The 22,424-nt window shown below is 51.8% G+C and overlaps 1 protein-coding gene across 3 annotated transcripts in view; it reads right to left on the reverse strand.

The window, feature by feature from the left end:
* The window catches only part of SPTBN2 (spectrin beta, non-erythrocytic 2), a 40,885-nt gene extending 25,313 nt beyond the window's left edge, over nucleotides 1-15,572 (reverse strand). The window contains exons 1-7 of one of the 3 annotated variants that reach the window (XM_042237672.1): nucleotides 15,307-15,572; nucleotides 7,818-7,996; nucleotides 2,516-2,667; nucleotides 1,908-2,081; nucleotides 1,039-1,130; nucleotides 814-894; nucleotides 386-501 (exon numbers count right to left, since the gene is read on the reverse strand). In XM_042237672.1, the coding sequence (XP_042093606.1) occupies nucleotides 386-501; nucleotides 814-894; nucleotides 1,039-1,130; nucleotides 1,908-2,081; nucleotides 2,516-2,667; nucleotides 7,818-7,974 (772 nt within the window). In that variant the 5' untranslated portion in view covers nucleotides 7,975-7,996; nucleotides 15,307-15,572. Of the gene's footprint in view, nucleotides 1-385; nucleotides 502-813; nucleotides 895-1,038; nucleotides 1,131-1,907; nucleotides 2,082-2,515; nucleotides 2,668-4,963; nucleotides 5,364-7,817; nucleotides 7,997-14,641; nucleotides 14,781-15,306 lie in introns of those variants that run through there. The other 2 variants (XM_027959696.3, XM_042237671.1) reach the window with 2 other exon arrangements.
* Nucleotides 15,573-22,424: the final 6,852 nt, after the last annotated feature.

Here is a 22,424-nt window from a genome sequence, read left to right on the forward strand (position 1 = left end):
TTAAAATATTCTCATTTTAGAGGTGAGGAAACTGAGCCACAGAGAGGCCAAGCAACCAGCTCTGTGTTACAGAGCTGCTTCATGGAGAGCTGGGATAGAACCATATCCCATACGGGGCTGCCTTTCTTCCTACACTGAAATAGAATTTTTATGCCATAAATTTCACTGTTTTAAAGCATACTGTTCCGTGGATTTGTGTATATTCACAGGGTTGTGCAACCATCACTGTGATCTAATTCCAGATCATTTCCATCACCCCTTCCCCCAAAGAAACCAGGTAAACCACCAGCAGTGACTTCCGTGCTCCCCGCCCTCGGCTCCTGGCATCCATCATCCACCTTCTGTCTCTAGCCCACAGCCGCTCTTTCACATAGCTCTGCCCCACCTTCAGGATCCAGCAGCTTTGTAAGTCCCAGCTCCTTCTCAGCCAGATTGAAGGCATTCTGCAGATTGTAGTGTGCATTACACTTCTTCAGGGACTCAAAATCCAGCAGGTCTGGCCTGGGTGGGGAGGGAATAGAGAAGGAATCAAGGGCACATGAGAGCCTAAAGAGGAGAAGGAAAGCCACCCCATCTTGATCTCTAAGTTCCCAAGCCCCCCACCCCCACTGCACCTCTCCGCCTCAACTTCCCATCGCAAGCCCTCTGTGCAGGAAGCGCCCCCACATTCTGGGCTCTTCTCTGAACATTCACGCTTCCTGACTGCTGTGGAGCTCAGCTTGTCTCACTGCTTTGTCTACGTGTGTGTGCGGGCCCCTGGGTCATCAACCAATCCAGCAGCTTAGACAGGCTGGCCAACCCCCGTCTTCTCACCGGTGTTTATGTACAATGGCATTGAAGGCCAGCCCATCTCTCCAGCTGGTGGTGAAGTTGTGCACGTTGACATTGGGGTACCTATAAACAAGAGGCCGGGATAGACAGTGAGTAGGCCTCCAGGATGGATCCGCAGCTCATAGTTCCTGGGCCCCCATCCTTCCTTCCTACTGCACAGCCTTGGTGCATCCAGCCCTCCAAGGCCATGCTCTCTGGCAGCCTCACCCGGCGGTCTTCATCTGGCACCAGAGTAGCAAGGCATCCTTGGCTGACTTCTTCTCCTTGTTGTCTTCTGTTTCCACACTTATGTCTTGGATCTAAGGAAGGAAGAAAGGAAGGAAGGCCCTCACTTCCTGAACAGCTTCCTTTCTGATAGCTCCTGGAGTTATCAGAGATGCTGAGAGTTAGCAGAGATGTCCTGGAGTTATCAGAGATGCTCGGAAACTCCTTAGACTCCTCAATTAGGAGCCTAGGGATACAGCCTAGTGCCTTTCTTCTTGGACTAATGACCACAGAACTCCAGGTCAAAAGGATTTGAGGCAGCAGAAGAGGGTGGGAATTCGGAAGAGGAAGTGCCTTGAAGGCAAGGATGCTGCTTCTTGCTGGGGAGGGAAACTACAGGTGGAGAAGTGAGCATTTCCTGAGAGCTGGGCTTCAAAGGTGAAGCTGATGGAGCTCTGCTTAGGGCTGGAAGGAGCAGGGAGTTACACCTGGGGTGTAAGCAGCACAGTCAGGAGAGCTGTGATGGCATTAGGACCCTGGACTGGCGATGCTCGGAGCATAAGAAGGAGCTGGGTGGCTGCTCTTTTGAAGGAGGTGAGCAGAGTTTGAGGTAGAGGAGTGGACTCTACCTCCAAATGCAGTTCTAAAACTCTCTTTGGTTTTTTGTGCCCCCAAATGTGGTCCTCTAGCAGACCAGGCCACAGGGAATTTGCCATAGCAGTTTGACAACACCCACGCTGGCCTCTGTCCTGTTTAATGATGAGGGTCCCCTGCCCCAGTGTGTGAGGTTCTGGGCACCCCATGTGTGTAGTGACCCTGGGGGATGCTGCACTGGTGTGTAGGGCACACGCCAGGTGACACCGTGTGGGTACCTGGAATCGAAGGATGATGGTCCACACCAGCCCGAGGGTCAGGCGGTGGTTTCCGTCCACGATGTCATGTGAGCCCATGTTTTCCAAGTGCACTTTTTGCTCCTTCAGGAACTGCAGCGCCTTGTCCACATTCTCCAGGCAGTGGATCCGCATGCGGCCCTTCGTGGGCTTTGGCTGTGGAGGGAGGGGACACAAAGCCGTGGGCCTGTGGGCCTCCTCCTCCTTCCCTCCTAGCTTTCCCGGGGCCCTGCTTCTTACGGCTTCCCCCATGACCTCTCTCAGGAACACAGGCACCGCCCAGGGAAGCTAAAGCTGAGTCGCAGATGAGGCTTGGGGCAGATTAAGATTCCCAAGGGAATTAATTGCACCCAGAGTGAGTGGGGAAAAAAAAATCTTTTCAATGGGGCCACTGTTCCTGTCTCCATGAAGCAATGTTCCTGGTTTAATCCATGCAGCAAAGCCTCTCAAACTGAAACCATCCTCTGAGCAGAAGGCAGCCACTGCTTTCTGCTCTGTGGTGTCACTCTTCTCACTCAGGGCCACCCCCAGGTCTTGTCCCCCTGGCCACTGTCTCTCAGGCCACCTCCTCCCTGGTGACCCCAGCTCACCAGTGTCTCCCCTGAGAGCACCTCGAGGAGCCTCAGGAGGTTCCGTCCATCCCGGAGGTCACTGTACAGGTCTCCCACCCGGCACGTCACCCGGGCCAGGTGTGAGTTGACCCACTTGGTGAAGGTTTTCTTCTGCACAGCTTCTCGCTCATCTATGGCGGCAACATGGGGTCATTTCTGCCCTTCAAGAACCGGGCGCCTGCTTCTAAACATCAGTTGGTGGGGTTGGGGAAGTGAGGTCTGGGGAGGAGGAAGGGAAGGAAGATGGCCGAGGGGAAAACCCATAACTTGAAAAGTCGGGAAATAAAGAAATTGGAATGAGTTCATGAGCAGGGTCAAGAACAAAAATGAGAGACAGAGAGACAGAAAACAGGCTTTGAGAAGGAAGGATGAAAGAAATTACAGCAGGGGACATGCAGGGAAGGCCTGGGATCAGCACTCTGCTGTGTATCAGTGGTGAAATCCTGTTGTTTCAGCCATTAAGGCCTCACTTTCCTCATCTGTAAAATGGGCACATTACTTTCTCTTTCAACAAGTCATGGTGTTAACTGAGACACCGCGCGTAAGATGCCACATGAAATGTCTCCTGGATGAGTTACTGTTATTCAGGCATGATCTAACCCGAAGGAAAGGGTAAGAGTTGCTCAGGTCAGTCCAACAGGACCTATGGCTGTTCCCGTTTGGTAGTGGGCAAAGGAGAGGGTATGGACTTAAATTACAGCAGCAGCTCTTCCAAGTGGTCATTAGAAGGATGTGACATTATAGAGCCTGCAGGCCTCCTGAGTCAGCTTGCCCTCCTGGGATAATTTAAACAAAAGACAAGGCTCCTCTATTTCTGGGCTGGTTCATTCAATCTGTTGCAAGGGGATCCTGTCCCAGGACACCAACATTCCAAAGTCAAGAGGGAATACATCATCGTGGAAGTTGGAAACAGGTAAAAAGTGAACCCGGGAAACACAGGGTGGGGCAGGGGAAAGCCAGGCAGAGTTCAGTGCCAATTTCACAAAAAGTGACGAGATGCTCACTGCCTGTCCACAGGGGGAGCTGCTGCTGAGAGACAGGATGCTGTTACATTTCCCAGAAACACAAAAATTGAAATTATTATAAATGACAGAGAGAACACCACTGACCCTGACACATTGGAGACGTTCACAAAGGTTTGTTGAATTAGACAGGAGCATTAAGCCTTGGGCCTGACATTTTTATAGCCCGGGTTTCAGTATATGAGGACATTCTACTCTTGCCTCATTATTTATGGTAATATCCACGACTGATAAATTAATTTCTTCCAGTAAAAAAAAAGAAAAAATACAAATGACAAAGTAAGGGAAGAGGCTCAGCCCACTGGAAGTTGCTCTGGCCACTGGGATTTCCTCCTGTTCTGCCCGGAGAGGCCCAGTGCAAGGACCCAACCCAAGTGGCCAGGGCTGAAGAGTCACTTGTCTTTCCTTAGCACCAGCATCTCAGAAACCAAAAAGGCTCACCCCTTAATCTCACATTCCTATGCACCTCACCCATAAAACACAGCGACACACCCATGTCTGTTCCTGTCTTTCTCACCTCCAACCGGGGACCTGGGACAACCTCAGGGTCCTAACAAGTGCTCAGACGGCCTGATGCCCTGTGGGCCTCCTCTCAGGATCCACAGGCCTTGCGGGAGCCAGGGACCGCCTGGATCACCAGCCACGACTGGATCCAGGGAGTCTGCCCTCATGCCAGACACACGAGGGTGAGGCCATTTTGGCTCACAGGCAGCATAAAAGGGGAAGATGTGGAAACAGGGGGCAGCTAGAAAAACAATGTGCAAAGCCCACCACCAGAGACAGAGCGTAACTTTACCAGGTGTCCACAACCACCACAGGCACACAAACCGCCGCGGCCCCCCGAGAAACACACCGGCCTGTGTGTGCTAGAGCGAGCACAGCCGCCTCAGACCCGCACTTGAGCCCGTCTGCACCAGATCCCTTTGACACACTCCCCGGTTTCCACACACTTAGACACCATTCAGAAATCCAGGGCAGCACAAACGCCCTCGGCTCCTCCCCGGCTGGTTCAGTCCCCTGCCTCCTTCCCCGACCACCCCAGCAGGCGTGTCCTCCCCAACCCCCCCGAGAGTCTCAGGGAGACCGGCCGCGCCTCCGCGCTCCCGGGACACACGCCCAGCGGGGCCCCGCCGCCCCTCCAGCGGGTCCAAGCCTCTCCCGGCTCCGTCAGCGTCCGCGGATTTCCCGGCCACTTGTAATTATTCCCCCGGCACTTTGTCTCCCAACACAAACCGTCTGAGTCACAGAAGATGCTCCCCCCACCCCGGGGGCCTGGCTCCGGCCCCCCTCCCACGCCCCCAGCCGCTCTCTCCGCGGGGGCCCCCTCTCCGGGCGGCTCCAGCCGTCTCCCTCCCGTCCCCCGAGCCCTCCTCTCGGAGCCCACCACCCCACCCCCGGAGCCCACCTTGAAGCTGCTTGAAGCGTCCCTCCAGCACGCTGGCGTACTGAGCCGGGTTGATGAAGGCAGCGGGTGAGAGTAGGAGCCCCCCGGGGTTCTGAGCCCCCTCCACCGCCTCGCAGTAAAACTCGCCGGCCCCGTTCAGGCTGTATCCGGGCGCCCTGCCCACCCCGTGCCCATTCATGGTGCCGCTGCCTCTCGATCTCCCGCGGCCCAGAGTCCATGCTCTGCCCGCGCCGGGGCGGGGCGCCGAGGGTCCGCTCCCCCGCGAGCCGGGGGTCCCGGCTAGCAGGCCGTGTGGCCCGAGGGCGGTGGAAGTTTCGAGGAGTTGGGTGAAAAAGGAGCGGCGGAAGGTCTGAGCCCCCGAGCGCTGCGGCACCCGTCGGCAGAGCACACCTGGTGCGGCGAGGAGACGGAGGCAGCTCCAGACAAACAGGTCGGACAGTGACGGGGGAGGGGCGGGGCGGAGCCGGCCGGCTGGGGCAGGGCTGGGCCCCCGGGCCGGAGGAGGGAACCGCCAGCGCCCTCGAGACTTGCCGGTCTGGCCCGGAGTTGCCTCGGAGTGCACCAGTCCCGAGAGCGCCGGTCCCCCAGCATCCCTCGCCTCCCCCTCGCCCCAGGTCAGGTCCTGCTTCCGAAGGTTTGCAGGTGTGCTGAGGATGCCCCCTGGCTGTGACTCTAGGAGGTCCCGCTCAGGACATGGGCTTTGATCCCCAGCTCCAGAGAGCCCCGAGAAAGAGAAATCCTGGAAAGGGCCAAGCCAGCTCAGTACTAGCCAGGCACGGGGCTGTACTGTTTGCTTACATTCCTTTATTTGTGAAATAGATGGTGTTATCTTCCTCCCTTGTTTGTCATTCTCACCTCCAGTTCCAGATTCTTTCCTGCCCTGGAGCCCATCAGGCCCCCAGTACACCCACAGCCAGGCACATCTACCTGATTCCCTTCCCACTTAAATATATATATATAGCGACCCCATGGACTGCAGCCTACCAGGCTCCTCTGTCCATGGGATTTTCCAGGAGTGGGGTGCCATTGCCTTCTCTCTCTCTCTCTCTCTCTCTCTCTCTCTCTCTCTCTCTCTATATATATATATATATATATATATATATATATATATATTTGGCTGCTCTGGGTCTTAGTTACTGCAGTGGGATCTTGAGTTGTGGCATGGGGATCTTGTTCCCTGATGAGGGATTGAACCCAGGCCCCCTGACTCTCCCTTGGGAGAGCCAGGTTCTCCCTGGTTCTCCACCTTGGGAGAGCAGAGTCTTAGCCACTGGACCACCAGGGAAGTCTTCCCGTCCCACCTTTCTATGGGCTTCAGCCCTTGTCACTTACAGCCAACTCCTGTCCCCTCCCATCCTTCTTCCTTCAGTATTTTCTGGCACCTGCTGGTGCAAGGCACAGGGCTGGGTAAAGCCCATACAGCAAGGCCTCCTCAGAAGAGCCCAGTTTAGTGGTGCAGATAAACACCTACCAACAGCCTGGGTTGGCATGCGTTGAGCACACATCGAAATAGTCCTGGGTATCACACGTCATGTGCACACAGCTTTCATGACATTCTAGAGGCTACTTTTATCCAAAATCAGGGTACCAGGGTACCCCAAAGACTTAGCATTCTCTATGACCCACGTCTTTTGCCTTCACTCAGCGATAAAAACAGTGATATGAGTGTTTCACAAGCCTGAGTGTAGACCTAACCAGAAGGACAGGGGAGCACAGGAGAAATGATGAGGGATTCCCAGAAGTAATGGCCACCACGTGGGGGGTTTCTCAGACTCATGTTGGGCTGGCTGAAAAGAATTACCCGAACAGCTTGAAACCCCGATTTCCCAAAGACTCTAATTCATTGTGTCCAGAAAGGGGTTTGATAACCTGTATTTATGAAAACATCCCTGAGTGATCCTGTCAAAAGTGCAGCTGAGGTTGGGAACCGCCCCCCACCAGTGTCTCCCTTCATCCAGGAGGCCACCCCACCCACGCTGGGAGCACTGCCTCTCAGGGAGGAGTAGCTGTGACCGCTTCCACTGCACTGGGCTGGGAGGCCAGCAGGTCAGGAAAAGATGAGGGTGGCGTGGAGGAGGAGAACCAAACAGGGTGGGTGGCCTTGGGGTGTGTGGGTGACTCAGCCCCACGCCAGCCGCTGGTGGTGTCAGCTGGCAGCTGCACTCTTGTTGCCATGGCAACCCCTCCCCAGACCGCAGGGAGGCCCGTCAAACGGGTTTGCTGGTGCTCAGAGGAGCTTGAAGGGGAGAACCCAGGCCATAGGGGAAGGCAGGGGCTGAGGCGGGTGGAGAGCAACCCAGGAGGATGGGCGGCGGAAACCAGCGGTGGGTGGAGGGAACCTGCTTCAGGGAAGGGGTAGATGAACTCATGGGAGGAACAGGCGGCAAGCAGGTGGAAGGAACAGGTGGGGAGGGAGAGGAGTGGCTACTGAATGGGGAGGGAGAACAGGTGTGAGAGATGACAGTGAGAATCAAGGAAGACAGGAGAGGATGAAAGGGAGAGGTGGGTGGAAATAGAACAGCAAGACTAAGAATGCAGAAGAATTAAGGAACATGACTCAGGGACAGGGGCCAGGCAGTCAGCTGAGCGCAGAGCGGAGCATGGCTGAGTCTCAGCATCAGCACAGCTTCTCCCTGCTTGGGGGGAAGGAAGCTGGAGCACTTTGTGGATTGCATGTGGTTTGTTCTTGAGGCTGGCATTGCGGACTAGGGCTTGGAAGAGTGATCTGGATTTCCCACTCTAGTGCAGTAGCTTAGAAAGAGCCTCGGTCTTCCCATGAAGTTGAAGGACTCCTGAAGACAATCTTCCCGCCCCAGCATCCTCAACATCTCCCCTGGCCCTCCCCTGACCTCACCTGCCAGGGCCTTAATTCGGGACCTCTCAAAGAGGCGGGCCGAGCTGCTGTCATTGTCCCAGTCCGAGTCGGGCAGGTCCCAGCGGTTGTTGATGTCACTGTACTGGCCCTGGATCTCCAAGCTGTCAAAGTCTGTGGGCGACAGGGTGCTGCTCATGGTGGTGGGTGGCCTCCTGCTCCTGCAAGGAGAAATGGGGCTGGTAAGGGGCATCTCGAAACCATTGAGCCCACCAGTCAGCATGTCCTCCTCTCCTCCTGCCCTAGATCTGCTTTCTTTGCCAGTGGAAATCATCCCCCAGTGGGAGAGGAGAAGCCATGGTGGAGAAGCTGAGAGACAGGAACACAACAGACACACGTGCGTGAAGTCGGAAGGCGCGGTGTCTCAGTGACACAGTGGAGACAAAGGGCTCCAGAGCCTCAGGCCAGAGAGGGGCAGGAGGCAGGGAGCTGAAGGTGCCATCGGGGTGGCTCTGGACAGCAGTGTGTAAACGCCAAGGCAATGTGAGAAGCAGGCCTGGGACCCCACAGGCAATAGTGAGTACAAGCCAGAGTTCTTTCATTCCTGGTTCCACAAACTGTTCCGAGCCCTGCACCTCGCCTACTGCCTCCTACAAGGTGGCTTCCTGTACCCTGGAACCGATTTAAGATGGAAAGACCCAGATTCTGCTCTCAGGCCAAGATGCGTCTATGACACACCAGGAAGCCTGATGCACTGCTAGCAAGTATGGATATAGAGCCCAGGAGTTTGATGGAGGAGACAGTATGGTTCTCTCCCCCGGTTTCTTTCTTTTGTTTGGGACAGAGAACACTTAATAGATGCTCAATGAATATCAGTTGTGATATGTGTCCTCGACACTTACATGCATCACCTTACTGCAACCCTCTGGGGGGCGAGGGACCACTATCATCCCTATTTCATGGATGAGGAGGTTGCTCCATAAAAGTTAAACCAGGGTTCAAGGTCACTGGAAGGAGTAGAGTTAGGTTTTGAAGCAGGATTCTTTCTGACACTGGAGGACAAGCTTTTATTTATTTATTTACTTTTTTGCCTCCCTGGGCAGCATGTGGGATCCTAGTTCCCCAACTAGGGATCGAACCTGCGCACCACTGCATTGGAAGTGCACAGTCTTAACTGCTGGACCACCAAGGAAGTCCCTGGAGGATAAGCTGTTAACCACAATATTTACATGTTCCTCGAACTTCCTGGAGCCGGTCAGAGCTCCCTGAGAGAGATCAACAGCCATCGCTCCCTTCCAGGGCTCAGGCTGGGGAAACTGGGACCATGGATGCTCGCCAGCACAACTCACGGCTCTGCGTTACACAAACAACCCTGTCCTTCTCAAAACTAACAAATGAGCTTCAGATTAGTTTCTAGGGATTTTTTTTAAAAAAACAAAATTCTACAGTTCAAAGTTCTCGAGTAATTCAGCACTCATTCAAGAGCATGGTGGGGGCTAGCTCTGTAACTGAACCCCAAATACTGCATTTCTCATTTCCTAGTGCCTCTCAAATACAAAGATATTTTAATCCTTAGCGCCACTTCTGAGGGTTGAGGCTGTGACCTTGGCAGTCTCTTGTTCTGGAAAGGAAGCACCTTACCTCTTGTGTGGTTTGGGGGGACGGAAGAAAGAATGGGTGGTGAGATGTGGATGGGGAGGGAGATGTGTTCCCCTGGGTGCACAGGGCAGAACTTGGCTTCTGTCATTAAGTGGTTCCACAAAGCGGAACCTGAGGCACATGAAGGCCAGGACTGCCTACCCCTCCCCTTCCTCCCAAAGAGAAAACATGCAAGGATTTCCCTGGGAACTCAGGTCTCAGGTTCCTGCTGCTGCTACTGCTGCTAAGTCGCTTCAGTCGTGTCCGACTCTGTGCGACCCCATAGATGGCAGCCCACCAGACTCTCCCATCCCTGGGATTCTCCAGGCAAGAACACTGGAGTGGGTTGCCATTTCCTTCTCCAGTGCATGAAAGTGAAAAGTGAAAGTGAAGTTGCTCAGTTATCCGACTCAGGTTCCTAGATTTGGGCTTTTCATTCCCTGTAATAGGAAAGAGGGGCTTCCCTCATAGCTCAGTCGGTAAAGAATCCACCTGCAATGCAGGAGACCCCAATTCTATTCCTGCGTTGGGAAGATTCTCTGGAGAAGGAACTAGCAACCCACTCCAGTATTCTTGCCTGGAGAATCTCATGGACAGAAGAACCTGGCGGGCTATAGTCCGTGGGGTCACAAGAGTGGGACACGACTTAGCAACTAAACCACCACCAGTAGGAAAGAGAGCTTCATTTCCACTAAGCTTAGGACTCCTTTCTCATTTAAAATCCATCCTTTCCCCTAATCCCCAACAGAGTCTTTCAATTTGCTCTGTAAATATTTATATAAAAATAAATTCTAGGGCAAAGTCAGGGCATCCTGAGCAGAGAATGCTGTAGGCAAGGTGCGACCTGAGCTAGAGTCCCCTAACACTCTCAACCACCAGACAGGGAAGCAGTCCAAACCCCAGGACCAATTCGAATTCCATTCCTCTGGGCCCTCAGATTAGGGCTTCCCCGCCAGCAGTCATGTAAACACTTACCTCTGGGATGGACATTCCCAGCACTCCCGCTCTCTCTGCATAGTGTGTGTGGCTATGCTCTTTGCGACCATTGGATTGCAGCCCACCAGGCTCCTCTGTCCATGGGTTTCTCCAGGCAAGAATACTGGAGTGGGCTGCCATGCTCTCCTCTAGGAGATCGTCCCCTCCCAGGGATCGAACCCTAGTCTCTAATGGCGCCTGCATTGGCAGGCGGCCTCCTGGGAAGCCCCTCCCTGCATAGACCTACCCCCAAAAATCCCTATGTAACAGAAGTCCCCAATCTTTTGGGCACCAGGGACCAGTCTCATGGAAGACAATTTTTTCATGGACTGGGGGTGGAGGGGATGGTTTGGGGATGATTCAAGCATTTATTGTACACTTTATTTCTATTATTATTACATCAGTTCCACCTCAGATCATCAGGTATTAGATCCTGAAAGCTGGGGACCCTGCCATATATAATGCCCCCTTCTATTCTGTGACCCTTTTTTTTCTTTTATCAGAAATCACAAACCTCCTAAAACCAGTCTCCAGGGGTATGGCCAATGAGCTGTTGTAAAAGAACTAATTTGGGGGAGCTCCCTGGTGGCCTAATGGTTAGGATTCTGGGCTTTCGCTGCCATGACCCAGGTTCAATCCCTGGTGGGAGTAAGTTCATGTAAGCCATGTGGTGCGACCGAGGGGAAAAAAAAAAAACCACACACACTAATTTGGGATTCTTCACCTGGGCCTATGCTTGCCATTTCTCTTCAGACCCCACCACTCCCTGTTGGCTCCTTCCCAGCCTTGTCACACATTTTTATTACCTACTTGGTCCCTGAAGCCTCTGAGATTTTCAAACCCTGCTTTGTCTTTGTACTCCACAGAAAGCAGAAATGTAAAGACGCAGACTGTGACCCCTGTTTCCAAACTGTGTGTCCCCAGGACCCCTGGAAGCTGCACAAAACCAAACATGTATTGTTTTGGTTTCCCTTTGGTAATCCACCTTGGTCCCCCTGATGGGACTGAGGTGTGGGATTCAGACCTCTCAGTGAGGTCCAGCTGTTAGAGCCGCTCCTATAACGTGGGGGAGAAAATATGAAGCTGGAGCCTCCCCTTCTCCCAGATAAAATGGCCCTCTGGCCAAATCCAATTCGAGACATATATGCTTTTCATCCCTGAGTTTCCAGGGATGCCTGCCATTGTATAGATAAGGAAGCAAGGCACTGGTGTCCTTAGGCCACAGGTCCCCATAGGGCCACCATGTTGGGACTCCAAGGAGTTTATCCCCATAGTGAGTCATGCTTTCTGGTGTCCTTAAGCACAGCAGTTCTGAGGGCCTCTGAGTTTTGGTTTCCAAGCATTTGGGCTCTGGAGCCCCCTGGCCTTTTGGACAATATGCTGTGTTCCCTGCTACCATCTTTGGAGTCCTATAGTTTTCTGTTGCTTTAGATAGATCCCACCCTGGTTTCTTTCCTCTGATTCATCATTCCTTGCTTGTGATCTGGGTCTCCGTACTTATTTCCTTAGTCAGCTTGGACCCCTAGCCTCATGCTCACCCACGTCTCTCTCTTTGCTGGAGAATCGTCTACCTGATTGTTCTCCATGGATTCCTGGACTCTGGCAAGAGGACAGTACAGCAGCTAATCCAGATTACAGCTTCACCACCGCCTTATTCTTAGCTGCTGACCTGGAGGCCAGACCTGAGTAGCTTACATCGTTCACGCTACGAGAAAGCCAACTCTCGCCAGCTGCAAGCTTGGGGTCCTGCTAGGTTCTACGCCCAAGCACTGCTGGATGTGGACTCCGCTCAGCCTAGCGCCCATCCTCCAGGGCAGCTGCCCCCCTCCCCTTTCCTCCGTTTTGCTGGCATGCTAGAAATCCAGTCCCTCCGGCTAGAGTCTGTCTTGTACCCTAATTCCTTCTCTCGCCACATCCTCCTCCTGATTAATTCCCTACCTCCCTCAGAGACAGTTGATCATTCCCTCCTCTGTGCTCCCACAGCACTTCAGGACGCTGCTATTACTACGCTCATCACATTGTATTACAGTTAGTTGTTTATGTGTCTCTCTGCCTGCTCCCCTTTTAACCCATTGAGGACAAGGGTTAGGTCTTACTCACGTTTGTATTTTCCTAGTATGATAGCTATCCAATAAAGAGATATTGAATGAATGGGCTAGCCTTCCTCCCCACTCTCATCAAATGCATATCTTTTTTTTAGGTCTAGAGAAAATCACAAGGAAAGAATGAAAATGGCATCAGAGAAGAGCCTCTGCTCCTCATCTCTAAAGTTCAGGATTATTCTCAAACTTGCATGAATAACAATTACTTGGGCTGTTAAAACACAGACCAGTGGGCCCTGTTCCCCAGAGCTTCCGATGCAAGAGATCTGGGGGTGGGGCCTGGGAATTTGCATTTCTAAACTGTTCCCAGGTGACACTAAATCTACTGGTCTGGAGACCACATTTTGAGGACCACTGTTGTCCAAAGATGAGGAGCAGTTAGAATTAGAAAAGCCACGAGAGCAGAGAAGACACAATGTTTTAGGGGTAAGTGTGACCTGAGGTTAGCTTCTGGGTCTGTTTAGGCTCTATCCCATGCTAAACTCAAATACAACTTCCCCTGAGAAACCCCAAGACCCACAAAGAGCCGGAAGCCTCAGGCAAGGAGAGAGGAAAATGAAGATGGAGGGGGTTTGAGATCTAATAAGACAAATAGAGCTGATGGCTGGACACAGGCGAATCAGCGGCCGGGAAGGAGGGCGGTTTGGCTGGAGACCGGCTGGGAGGCGGAGTTGAACCAATGACAGCAGGATGGATAACAGATGAGAAGGAGTGGGGACTTTGGCAAAGTAAAAATCTTTTGGGACTCAAAGTATGAATGGACGAGCAAAAGAAAGGAGAAAGAAATCACAGACTCAGGGCTGCTAGGATAGCAAAAGGAAGATGCACACAGGGAGACAAGACAAGCAAGAGACAAAACCCCAGCCTATTCCCTCAAGGCTGTGTTCTTGATAAAGCACCGGAACTCTCCTCCAAGGAACTTAGGAATTGCGCTGGAGAGTGGGACTGGATTTTTGCTTCATCTTGTCCTTTAGAATCCTCCACTCGGGGCAGAATTATTCAGACTGCTTTTCACTCCTTGCTATGCCCCTCCCCCAAGTCTGTAACCCATGGGTTACATCAGTTTCTCTAAGCAACAAACGTAAGATCCCTATTAGCTTTTTCCTCCTACTCCTTTGCTCTTCTGAATATGCCAAGAGGTTGCCCCGCACCTCAAGCTGAGACACAGATTTGGGACTCACTCTGCCCCCTTCACCCTCAAGGAAAACTGGTTTGTAGATACCCTGCAGGTGCCTGAACCGACTAGCGCTGGAATTGTAGCTACCCTCGGAGGGGAGGAGGGCCGCTGAGAAACAACCCATGGAGACTGCATGTAGCAGGTTAGGACCGGGGCATGCCTACAGCTCAGACAAGCATGCAATGCCACGGGGTTAATGGGCTGAAGTCGTTCCGAGACAGAAGGGATGGCAAAGGCCCGATTGTGGCGCTGGCGTTGGAACACCCCAGAAGGAGGCCTCGCCCGCTAGCTCTGCGCCCGCGGACTCCAAGCCGGCCGCACACATCTCGGCCACAGGGACACCTTTCGCTGCCTCTTCCCCGCCACCCGCAGGGGTTTCATTCTCCCTTCTTCCTCTGGCAGCGTTCCGCTCTCCACGGCCAACCGTGTCCCCTTCTCTCACACACTGTGGGGAGCATAAAGGAGAGCGTGGACCCAGCTACCAAAGAGGCGAGGGGAAGCCCACCCGGCTCCCCAGGGAGCCCCCAGCCGGCTCGCGAGAGCGAGTCGGGCGCTCGCAGCCTCGGGGCAGGGACCGCCGAGCGCGCCCGCAGCGCCTGGACCGGCGCCGGCCGGCCCGCCTCCGCGACGCGAACAGCTGGCGCTGTCACACACGCGCAGAGCCGGGCGACCCGCTCCCCTAACGCGTTTGTCAGCCCCAACTCTTCCAGACTCTTCTCTGGGCTCCGGAAAGGCCCGCGTCCCGCACGCCTCGATCCCCACCGGCCGCACACCGGTACCTGGCTGGCGCTTGACTCTCCATCCTGTCCCCGGGACCCAGAGGGTGCGAGCACCCGGGGCTGCATCCTCCCGTTCCTGCTCCCCCAACCCGTCCCGACCCCGACCCCGACCCCGACCCCGCCGCCCGCGCGCGCCTGCACAAAGCGCACCGCCCAGCCGGCCGGGACAAAGCGCGCCCGGGCGCCGGCACCTACCTTGGTGCGGAGCGCTGGCCCGACAGGCGGGAGCGCGGCGGGCGGAGGCGCACCGGCAGTCGCCGCGCCCGCAGCCCGGCCGCGTGGGGCGGTTGCGGGCGGCGGCCGGGCGCACGGCAGGCGGCGGGCGGGCGCTGTCACGGGGCGCGAGCCGCACGGGGGGCGCGCGGGGCCGGCGGCGGTGGGGCGCGTGGAGGTGCGCGGGCGCGAGCGGCGGGACTGCGGCGCCGCGGAAGGAGGACAATAGCCTCCCCCTGCCGCAGGCCGCCGGCTCCCGCGGGAGGCCGGGGACCATCTGGAGCCGGCGGCCCCGCGGGGCTCGGGGCGGGGCACGAGTCACCCCCTCCCCGCCCGGCGCCATGGCAACCACGGCCCCTCTCGGGTCTCTGCCCAGCTCCCCGGCCCGGGGTCGCTGACCTTCCCCGGGGCGAACGCGGCGTCGGCTCCTCCGCTGGCTCCCGACCCCCCACCGCCTACCCCGTGAGTGCCCCCAGAGCCCCGCCTTCCGTTCCTCGCCCGCCCTGGTCACCCTCGGGCCGTCTGGGTACCCCCCACCGCTTGCGGGGCTGTCTCCGCTGTTTGAGTACCCCACCTTTGTCCCTGCTCCGCTTTTCGCACAAAATCTACATCCCCGAACATGCGATCTTTCCTTTAGCGACACTCACCGCCCAGAAGGTTTCCCAATATTCAGCCTCTTTTCCGTCCCGATTTTTTCCTCTTTGGGCGCCTCCGGTCAGTCCATCTCCCTTTAAGCATTTCTTTCATCCATCCCTTCCCTCTCTGGTCCTCCTTCGGTCAGGGAGGCCGGCTCTCTTTCCCAAAGCATCTCCATGGTACCATGTGGTGGAGATTGGTCTCCTCGCAGATCAGATTCTCAGAACAGTCATCACTGCAGCTCCTCTCAGCTCCTTCTCAGCTCCTCTCATTTATCAACCAGAATTCCGGCCTACTCACTGTCTTAAAAGGGAATGGGGGTGGGGACGGACATGTCTAGGCCTGGTACAGCTGGGTTTCTCCTTGGTTTAGTAGCATCGGAGTGGTCTAATGGTCTGAGGTCATTAACCAAGGTGAACTGCTATCTCCTTAAGAGAGAAAAGAATTATACCCAAATAGTAATGCCAGGTAGGTGCTAAAAGTGATTCTCTCCCCAACCACCACCCCTTCCCCAGCTCTAAGAGGTAGGTACAGTTCTTTTTGACTTGAAATCTAAGCTCAGAGATAAACTAATAACAGTCAGTTGAACTTTGCGCAGAGCAGTCTGGATATAACTATTCAATTTTATTGCCCCTGAACATGTGGGCCTGTCTCTACCTGGGATATGCCTGAAAGAGCCAAATAAGGGCAATGTGAAGAATGTGCTTTGCGTGAATTATTGGTTTAAGGCTTTGTTTATTTATGGGTAATGGTATTTTAGGATTTTGCTCCTTTAGGTAAAGGTATACACAATGAAACAAATGTGTAAGTAATTGAAGTACTTTCCAGATAAGATTTTGGTAAAGTGAAATCGTTTGTGTTAAACCCACTTGAAAACAATATCAAGGTTTAAAAAAAAAGTCCTGCTACTAATCCAAACTAGTTGTGTCTTCTCGCCTCCTTGGCCTCAGTCTTCCTAGACTATCAAATGGGTTGGGAGAGGGCTTGGTGTGTGAGTTGCACTAAAAAAAGAGCTTGAAGTTCTCTCCCAGCTCTGATAGTCAGAGCCCATCAGTAAACTGGAATCATTATTCTACCACCAAACTGTAACTTGGCCTTCTGGGGCATATTTCACCATTAGCTGTAATTTCAGGCTTTTATTATTATTATTTTTAATTTGACTGTGTCGGTCTTAGCTGTGGCTAAGTCATGTTCGACTCTTTGCGACCCCACAGACTGTACAGTCCATGGAGTTCTCCAGGCCAGAAGACTGGAGTGGGTAGCCTTCCCTTCTCCAGGGGATCTTCTCAACCCAGGGATCGAACCCAGGTCTCCTGCATTGCAGGCAGATTCTTTACCAGCTGAGCCACGAGGGGAAGCCCAAGAATACTGGAGTGGGTAGCCTATCCCTTCTCCAGCCAATCTTCCCCACCCAGGAATGGAACCAATAAGCAAGACAGTAGTATCTTGCATATAGTGATTTGGGTTTCCCAGGTAGTGCTAGGGGTAAAGAACTTGCCTACTAATGTAGGCGACAGAATGAGATGAGGGCTTGATCCCTGGGTCGGAACAATCTCCTGGAGAAGGAAATGGCAATCAATAACTCCAGTATTCTTGCCTGGAGAATCCCATGGACAGAGAAGCAGGGAGGGTTACCGACCATACAGTCACAGAGACTCAGAAATGAATGAAGCGACTTAGCACGCATTCATATAGTGATTTCCCCTTTTCAACATTTCATCATTCTTTTAAAAGCCTTATAAGTGAACATTCTCATTCTCATTTTATTGATGAGCAAACTGATGTTTAGACACCTAAGTGAATGCCAAGCACATAGAGTCAGTTCATGATAGAGACACCAAATCGTCTGATTCCATGTATGTCCTTTCCCTTCTGCTAGAGCAGGAATATAGAAGAGTGATTTAAAAGCATCAGTTTGAGGAGACTTCCCTGGTGGTCCAGTGGTTAAGATTTCACTTTCCAATCCAGAGGGTACAGGTTTGATCCCTGGTCGGGCAGCTAAGATCCCACAGGCTTGGGGCCAAAAAAACCAAATCAAAACGTGAAACAGAAGCAGTGCTGTAACAAGTTCAATAAAGACTTTCTTTTTTTTTTTAAGTTTTGGATTAACAGATACAAAATATTATATGTAGAATGGATAAACAACAAGGTCCTACTATATAACACAGAGAACTATATTTAATATCCTGTAATAAACCATAATGGAAAGGAAAATGAGAAAGAATATATATGTATAACTGAACCACTTTTCTGTGCATCAGAACTTAACACAACACTGAAAATCAACTATAGGTCAATAAAATAGATATGTATTTTTTAAAAGCATCAGTTTTGGAGTCAGACTTCTGGGGTTAAAATCTACTTTGGCCACCTCTACCTTGAGCAAACTCCTTAACCTCCCTGGAATTCAGCTTTCTATCTTAAAATATATCATAATGTGGGGATCAAATGAGTTATTGCAGATGAAGTACTAGAACAGTGCTCCGTGCATAGTAAGCACTCGGTGCCAGCTATTATTTTACTATATTGTCATTTTTACCATACTGTTTCCCAGTTTGGGAGGAAGCATGTTCAATAAAGAGAACACTGAGATTGCTGGTCTCAGCTCTGTTACTGAGTTGCTTTGGAAACTTGCTATTTTGCTCTGCAGTGCGTCAGTACAGTCAATGATGAAGAAAATGCCTGCTTCCTTTTTACATGAGTGGTGAAAATGAATGGAATGATGTCTACCATATACGCTGAGCTTCTTGGAGAATCCAGATTTGCGACTTAATGTTACCAAGATTCCTGAAAGGTCTTGGTATGACTTCCTGCCACCAAACTTACAGACATGACTGAAGTCTCAGCTTTCGTTTCTGTGCCATCGAAAACAGCCCTCCTCTGTCTGAGACTGATTCTTCTGGCACCTGCCCTAAGTCCCATTCCCTCCCGCACGCAGCCCCATGACTCTCATTCCTTCTGGTGAGTTCCCTCTCTTCTGGCTCCTTCCCATCAACATTTAAACATGCTCAAGTATCTGCCAGCTTAAAAAAACAAGTGAGAAATCTGGATCCTCCTCCATGTCTTGCCCTTAATCTTTACAATGACAGTCTTCTTGAGTCATCCGAACTCATTGGCTCCACTTCTTTGCCTCCTATTCAATCAAACATTCATTCAAAACCAACCTGGTTTATATGCCAGCCACCGTGCTGGGATCTGGGGATCTAATAAAGAGTAGAATGAACACTATCTCGGTCCTCTTGGAGCTTACAGGCTGGCGGGGTTGACAGACATTAATAAAATAACCCTCAGATATATAATCACAAAGAACTGTAGAATGAATGAAAAGTTCAGGATGCTCTGTGAGAATCTAAAGAGTCATAGCCTGGTCAGGGAGTTGGGGGCGGTGGGGGTTCAAGGGAGATGTCTCACAAATAATTTGAGCTGAAATCTGAAATATGAGAAACGTTAACCAGGCAGAGAATGGGGAATAATATTAGCAGTTACCAATGTTAATTGGGGACTATATTTCTATATTCATTCATTTGGCCATGCCAAAGTGGTTTGCTTGTGGGATCTTAGTTCCCTGACCAGGTATCAAACCTGGGGCTCCGATAGTGAAAGGGTAGAGTCCTAACCACTGGACCGCCGGGGAGTTCCCTGTTTGTATTCTTTATGCATAACATTTCATTTAATTCTGTAACAAATCTGGAGGTATGTATTAACCCCAGTTTACAAAAGTGGAAATGGAAGCGTTGAGAGATCCAGTGCCTTGCCCAAGGTCTTGACTACAGTGACACAGAGTGTGTGGACAGCAAGCCTGATGCTGCAGGTTGCCTGGTGCCCGTGAGAAATAGAAGTCCAGTGGAGGGAAAACAGAGGAAACGTGTGGTGCATTGTGACTGGGAGAGAGGCAATGGTTAGACCACACAGGGCTTATGAGGTCATTGAAAGAATTTTGGTTTAGAATTCTGGCAGCTATTGAAGGATTTGAAACAAGGAAGTGAAGTGATCAACTTTGTATTTTTAAAAGATTACTCCAGCGGACTTTTCTGGTGATCCAGTAGCCAAGACTCTGCACTCCCAGTGCGGGGGGCCCAGGTTCAATCCCTGGTCCGGGAACTAGATCCCACATGCCCCATTAAAGATCAAAGATCCTGAGTGCTCCAACTAAGACATGGCAGCTTTAAATTATTTTTTTTTTAAAGATTATTCCAGCTGCTGTGTGGGAAACACGTTGGAGAGGGTATTCAATTTGATGTGAGAACCAGTTAGAAGCCTACCCCCGTGGTTCAGTTGAGAGAGAAGATGGTAGCCTGAACTGGGCAATGGAGACAGAGGAACACACAGGGATAAAGGACTGACAAGATGCGGTGATGGGTTAGATCTAGGGGCGGTGGTGAGGAAAAAGGGTTTGCTATGGATGGACTGTGCAACTGGAGGAAGGGAGGGAGGTACAATTTGCTGAGATGATGTTTGGGTGAAGAGAGTGCTGGTCTTGGAGATATTGAGTCATCAACTGTATCTGGGTGTGGAGCTCAAAGAGAAGGTCTAGACTGAAGACGTGCATTTGGAAGAAATTAGCGTAGGGACAGACAATAAGTGCAGGGGATAGATAAGCATTGGTGCAACTGATTTAATCTAATATAAACATAACTTCTGCTCCTCTAAAGCTGCTTTCAACCGGGTTGTCAATAATCCTACTGTTAAATACAGTGTCAACTTCCAGTTGCTATCTTACTATTTCTCTTGGCAGCACTGGACTCTAATTGTACCTGCTTCTTGAAGTGTTCTTCCTTTGGTTTAGGGTTGCCACCCTTTCCTGCTTTTCCTTTGACCCTTGTGGTCCCTCCTTGGTTCCTTTTGTGAGTTCCTTTCTGTTTATCAGGTAATTTTGTTGTTATTGTTGGTGATGGTGTTTTGTTCTGGGCCCTTTCCTCATTCTTCCTGGGCCATTTTATCTACCACGCTGCAGCTAGCATGGTCTTTTTATTTTCTCCCCTTATTTATTTATTTTTGGCTCTGCTGAGTCTTCTTGGCTGCCCACGTGCTTTTCTCTAGTTACAGAGAACAGGGGCTACTTTCTAGCTGTGATGTGCAAGCTTCTCATTGCAGTGGCTTCTCTTGCTGCTGAGCATGGGCTCTGGGGCCCAAGGGCTTCAGTAGTTGCAGCTCCCAGGCTCTAGGGTACAGGCTTAATAGTTATGATGTGGCGGTTTAGTTGCTCCGTGGCATGTGGGATCTTCCTGCACCAGGGATAGAACTCACGTCTCCTGTGTTGGCAGGCATATTCTTCACCACTGAGGTACCAGGGAAATCCCCTAGAGTGTTTTTTTTTTTTTTTAACACAACAATCTGACAGATCACTTTGCTGAAAACCCTTCAACGGCTCCCCAACATCTTTGGGATAAAGCCTAAAGATCCTGCTGTTCTTCCCACACAAAGCCTTCCATGGGTTCCAAATCTGGGGCAGGGACCTTCTGGCATCTTTGGACTGTCTCTGATGTACTGGACTCTCACTGCCCACAGCTTATGGTGGCATGCGGGATCTTAGTTCTCTGACCAGGGATTGAACCCACACCTTCTCTAGTGGAAGCATGGAGTCTTAACCACTGAAGTCCAGTTCATAGTTGTATCCCCAGCAGAGCAGACATGTAGATATCTGTGCAATAAATTAGTGAATAACAGAAAAGACCTTGAGGGAGAAGGTGATTCCTTGTTGTAAACAGAAGCAACTAAGATGTTTTCATACCAAACAATATGTTATTAATTTCTTTTACCCCTGATCTATCTCCCATCACTTAAGCAACAGCAGGTGCTTTCTGGATACTGTCCTCTGCAGAAGAATGATACAGAAGATGAAAGTCTTGGTTTTTGACTCTTAATTAGATCTTTTCAAATCTGTTGCAGAGAAGATGTTTTTGAAAGCTGCAGTCTTTTAAAAACATTGTGAGAGCCAGATTCTTGACAGGGATTTCTTTTTTCTTTTTTTTGTTTTTAGTTTTTTTTCCTTCTCCTTAAAGCTCAAGAGACAGAACCCAGTGAACCTAAAGTTTGGAGTTTATGCCATCAACTGTCTAGTTGGAAAGCACACGTGAATCTTCCTTCCACACAGAAGATGTAATCCTTTTTGAGCTTGGAGCAAAATTGAAACAGATTGGGAAAGGAGAGCAAGAGAGTTCAGATGCAACTGTGGGACTTCATTTTCTGTTCCCACCACCAAACAACAGGGGATGGAAGAGGCTCATAATCCACTTCATTACTGGAACTCTGAGAAGACACAGCCTCTCAAAGCACCCTGTGCTGGGGCTTCCCTGGTGGCTCAGTGGTCAAGAATCTACCTGCCAATGCGAGAGACGTGGGCTTGATCCCTGATTGGGGAAGATCCCACAGGCCTTGGGGCAACTAAGCCCGATTGCTGCAACAGTTGAGCCTGTGCTCTAGAGTCTAGGAGCCGCAACTCATTGAGCCCACCTGCTGCAATTACTGAAGCCCTTGCACCCTAGAGCCCGTACTCTGCAACAAGAGAAGCCACTGCAATGAGAAGCCCAAGCATCGCAACTAGAGAGTGGCTCCCGCTCGGTGCAACTAGAGAAAAGCCCTTCACAGCAACCAAGACCTAGCATGGCCAAGAATAAATAAAATCGAAGCCCCCTGTGCTTTCAAGAGCAATTGCCACAGCAGAAGTGGCACCGTCACCTGGGTAGGCAAAGTAGGCCTGACTAAACATCTCCTCACCACCCCCAGCCTTCTCATCCCCTAAGCCCAACTCTTCCTGACTCCTTGACCTTTGGAGGGACTTGGGAAAGTTCCTTGGTGCCCAGTCCCTGCGAGGAGTGTGGGAGCGAGCTGAGAACTGGGTGCCTTTGGGGACTGCTGTAGGGTGGGAGGTGGGGTGGTGAGAATCCCACGGTAGAGGCTGAGGAATCTGTGACCCAAGTCAGGGACCCACTGGGAGCTCAGTGTACCAGGAAGAGCTGAAGTGGGAGCCACTGAGCTTCCTATGAAGCAATCACTGCTGTCTGTTTATACCAAGACCACAGCTTCCACCCGCCAGAGAACGGCGACTGCAGTAGCTGCAATGCCCAATGGCTAAAGCCAAGTTGGCAGTTAGGCAAGAGAGACAGAAGATGGCACTTGACCTTGAAGC

The sequence above is a fragment of the Ovis aries genome, chromosome 21, assembly GCF_016772045.2.
Source record: "Ovis aries strain OAR_USU_Benz2616 breed Rambouillet chromosome 21, ARS-UI_Ramb_v3.0, whole genome shotgun sequence".
Lineage (NCBI taxonomy): Eukaryota > Metazoa > Chordata > Mammalia > Artiodactyla > Bovidae > Ovis > Ovis aries.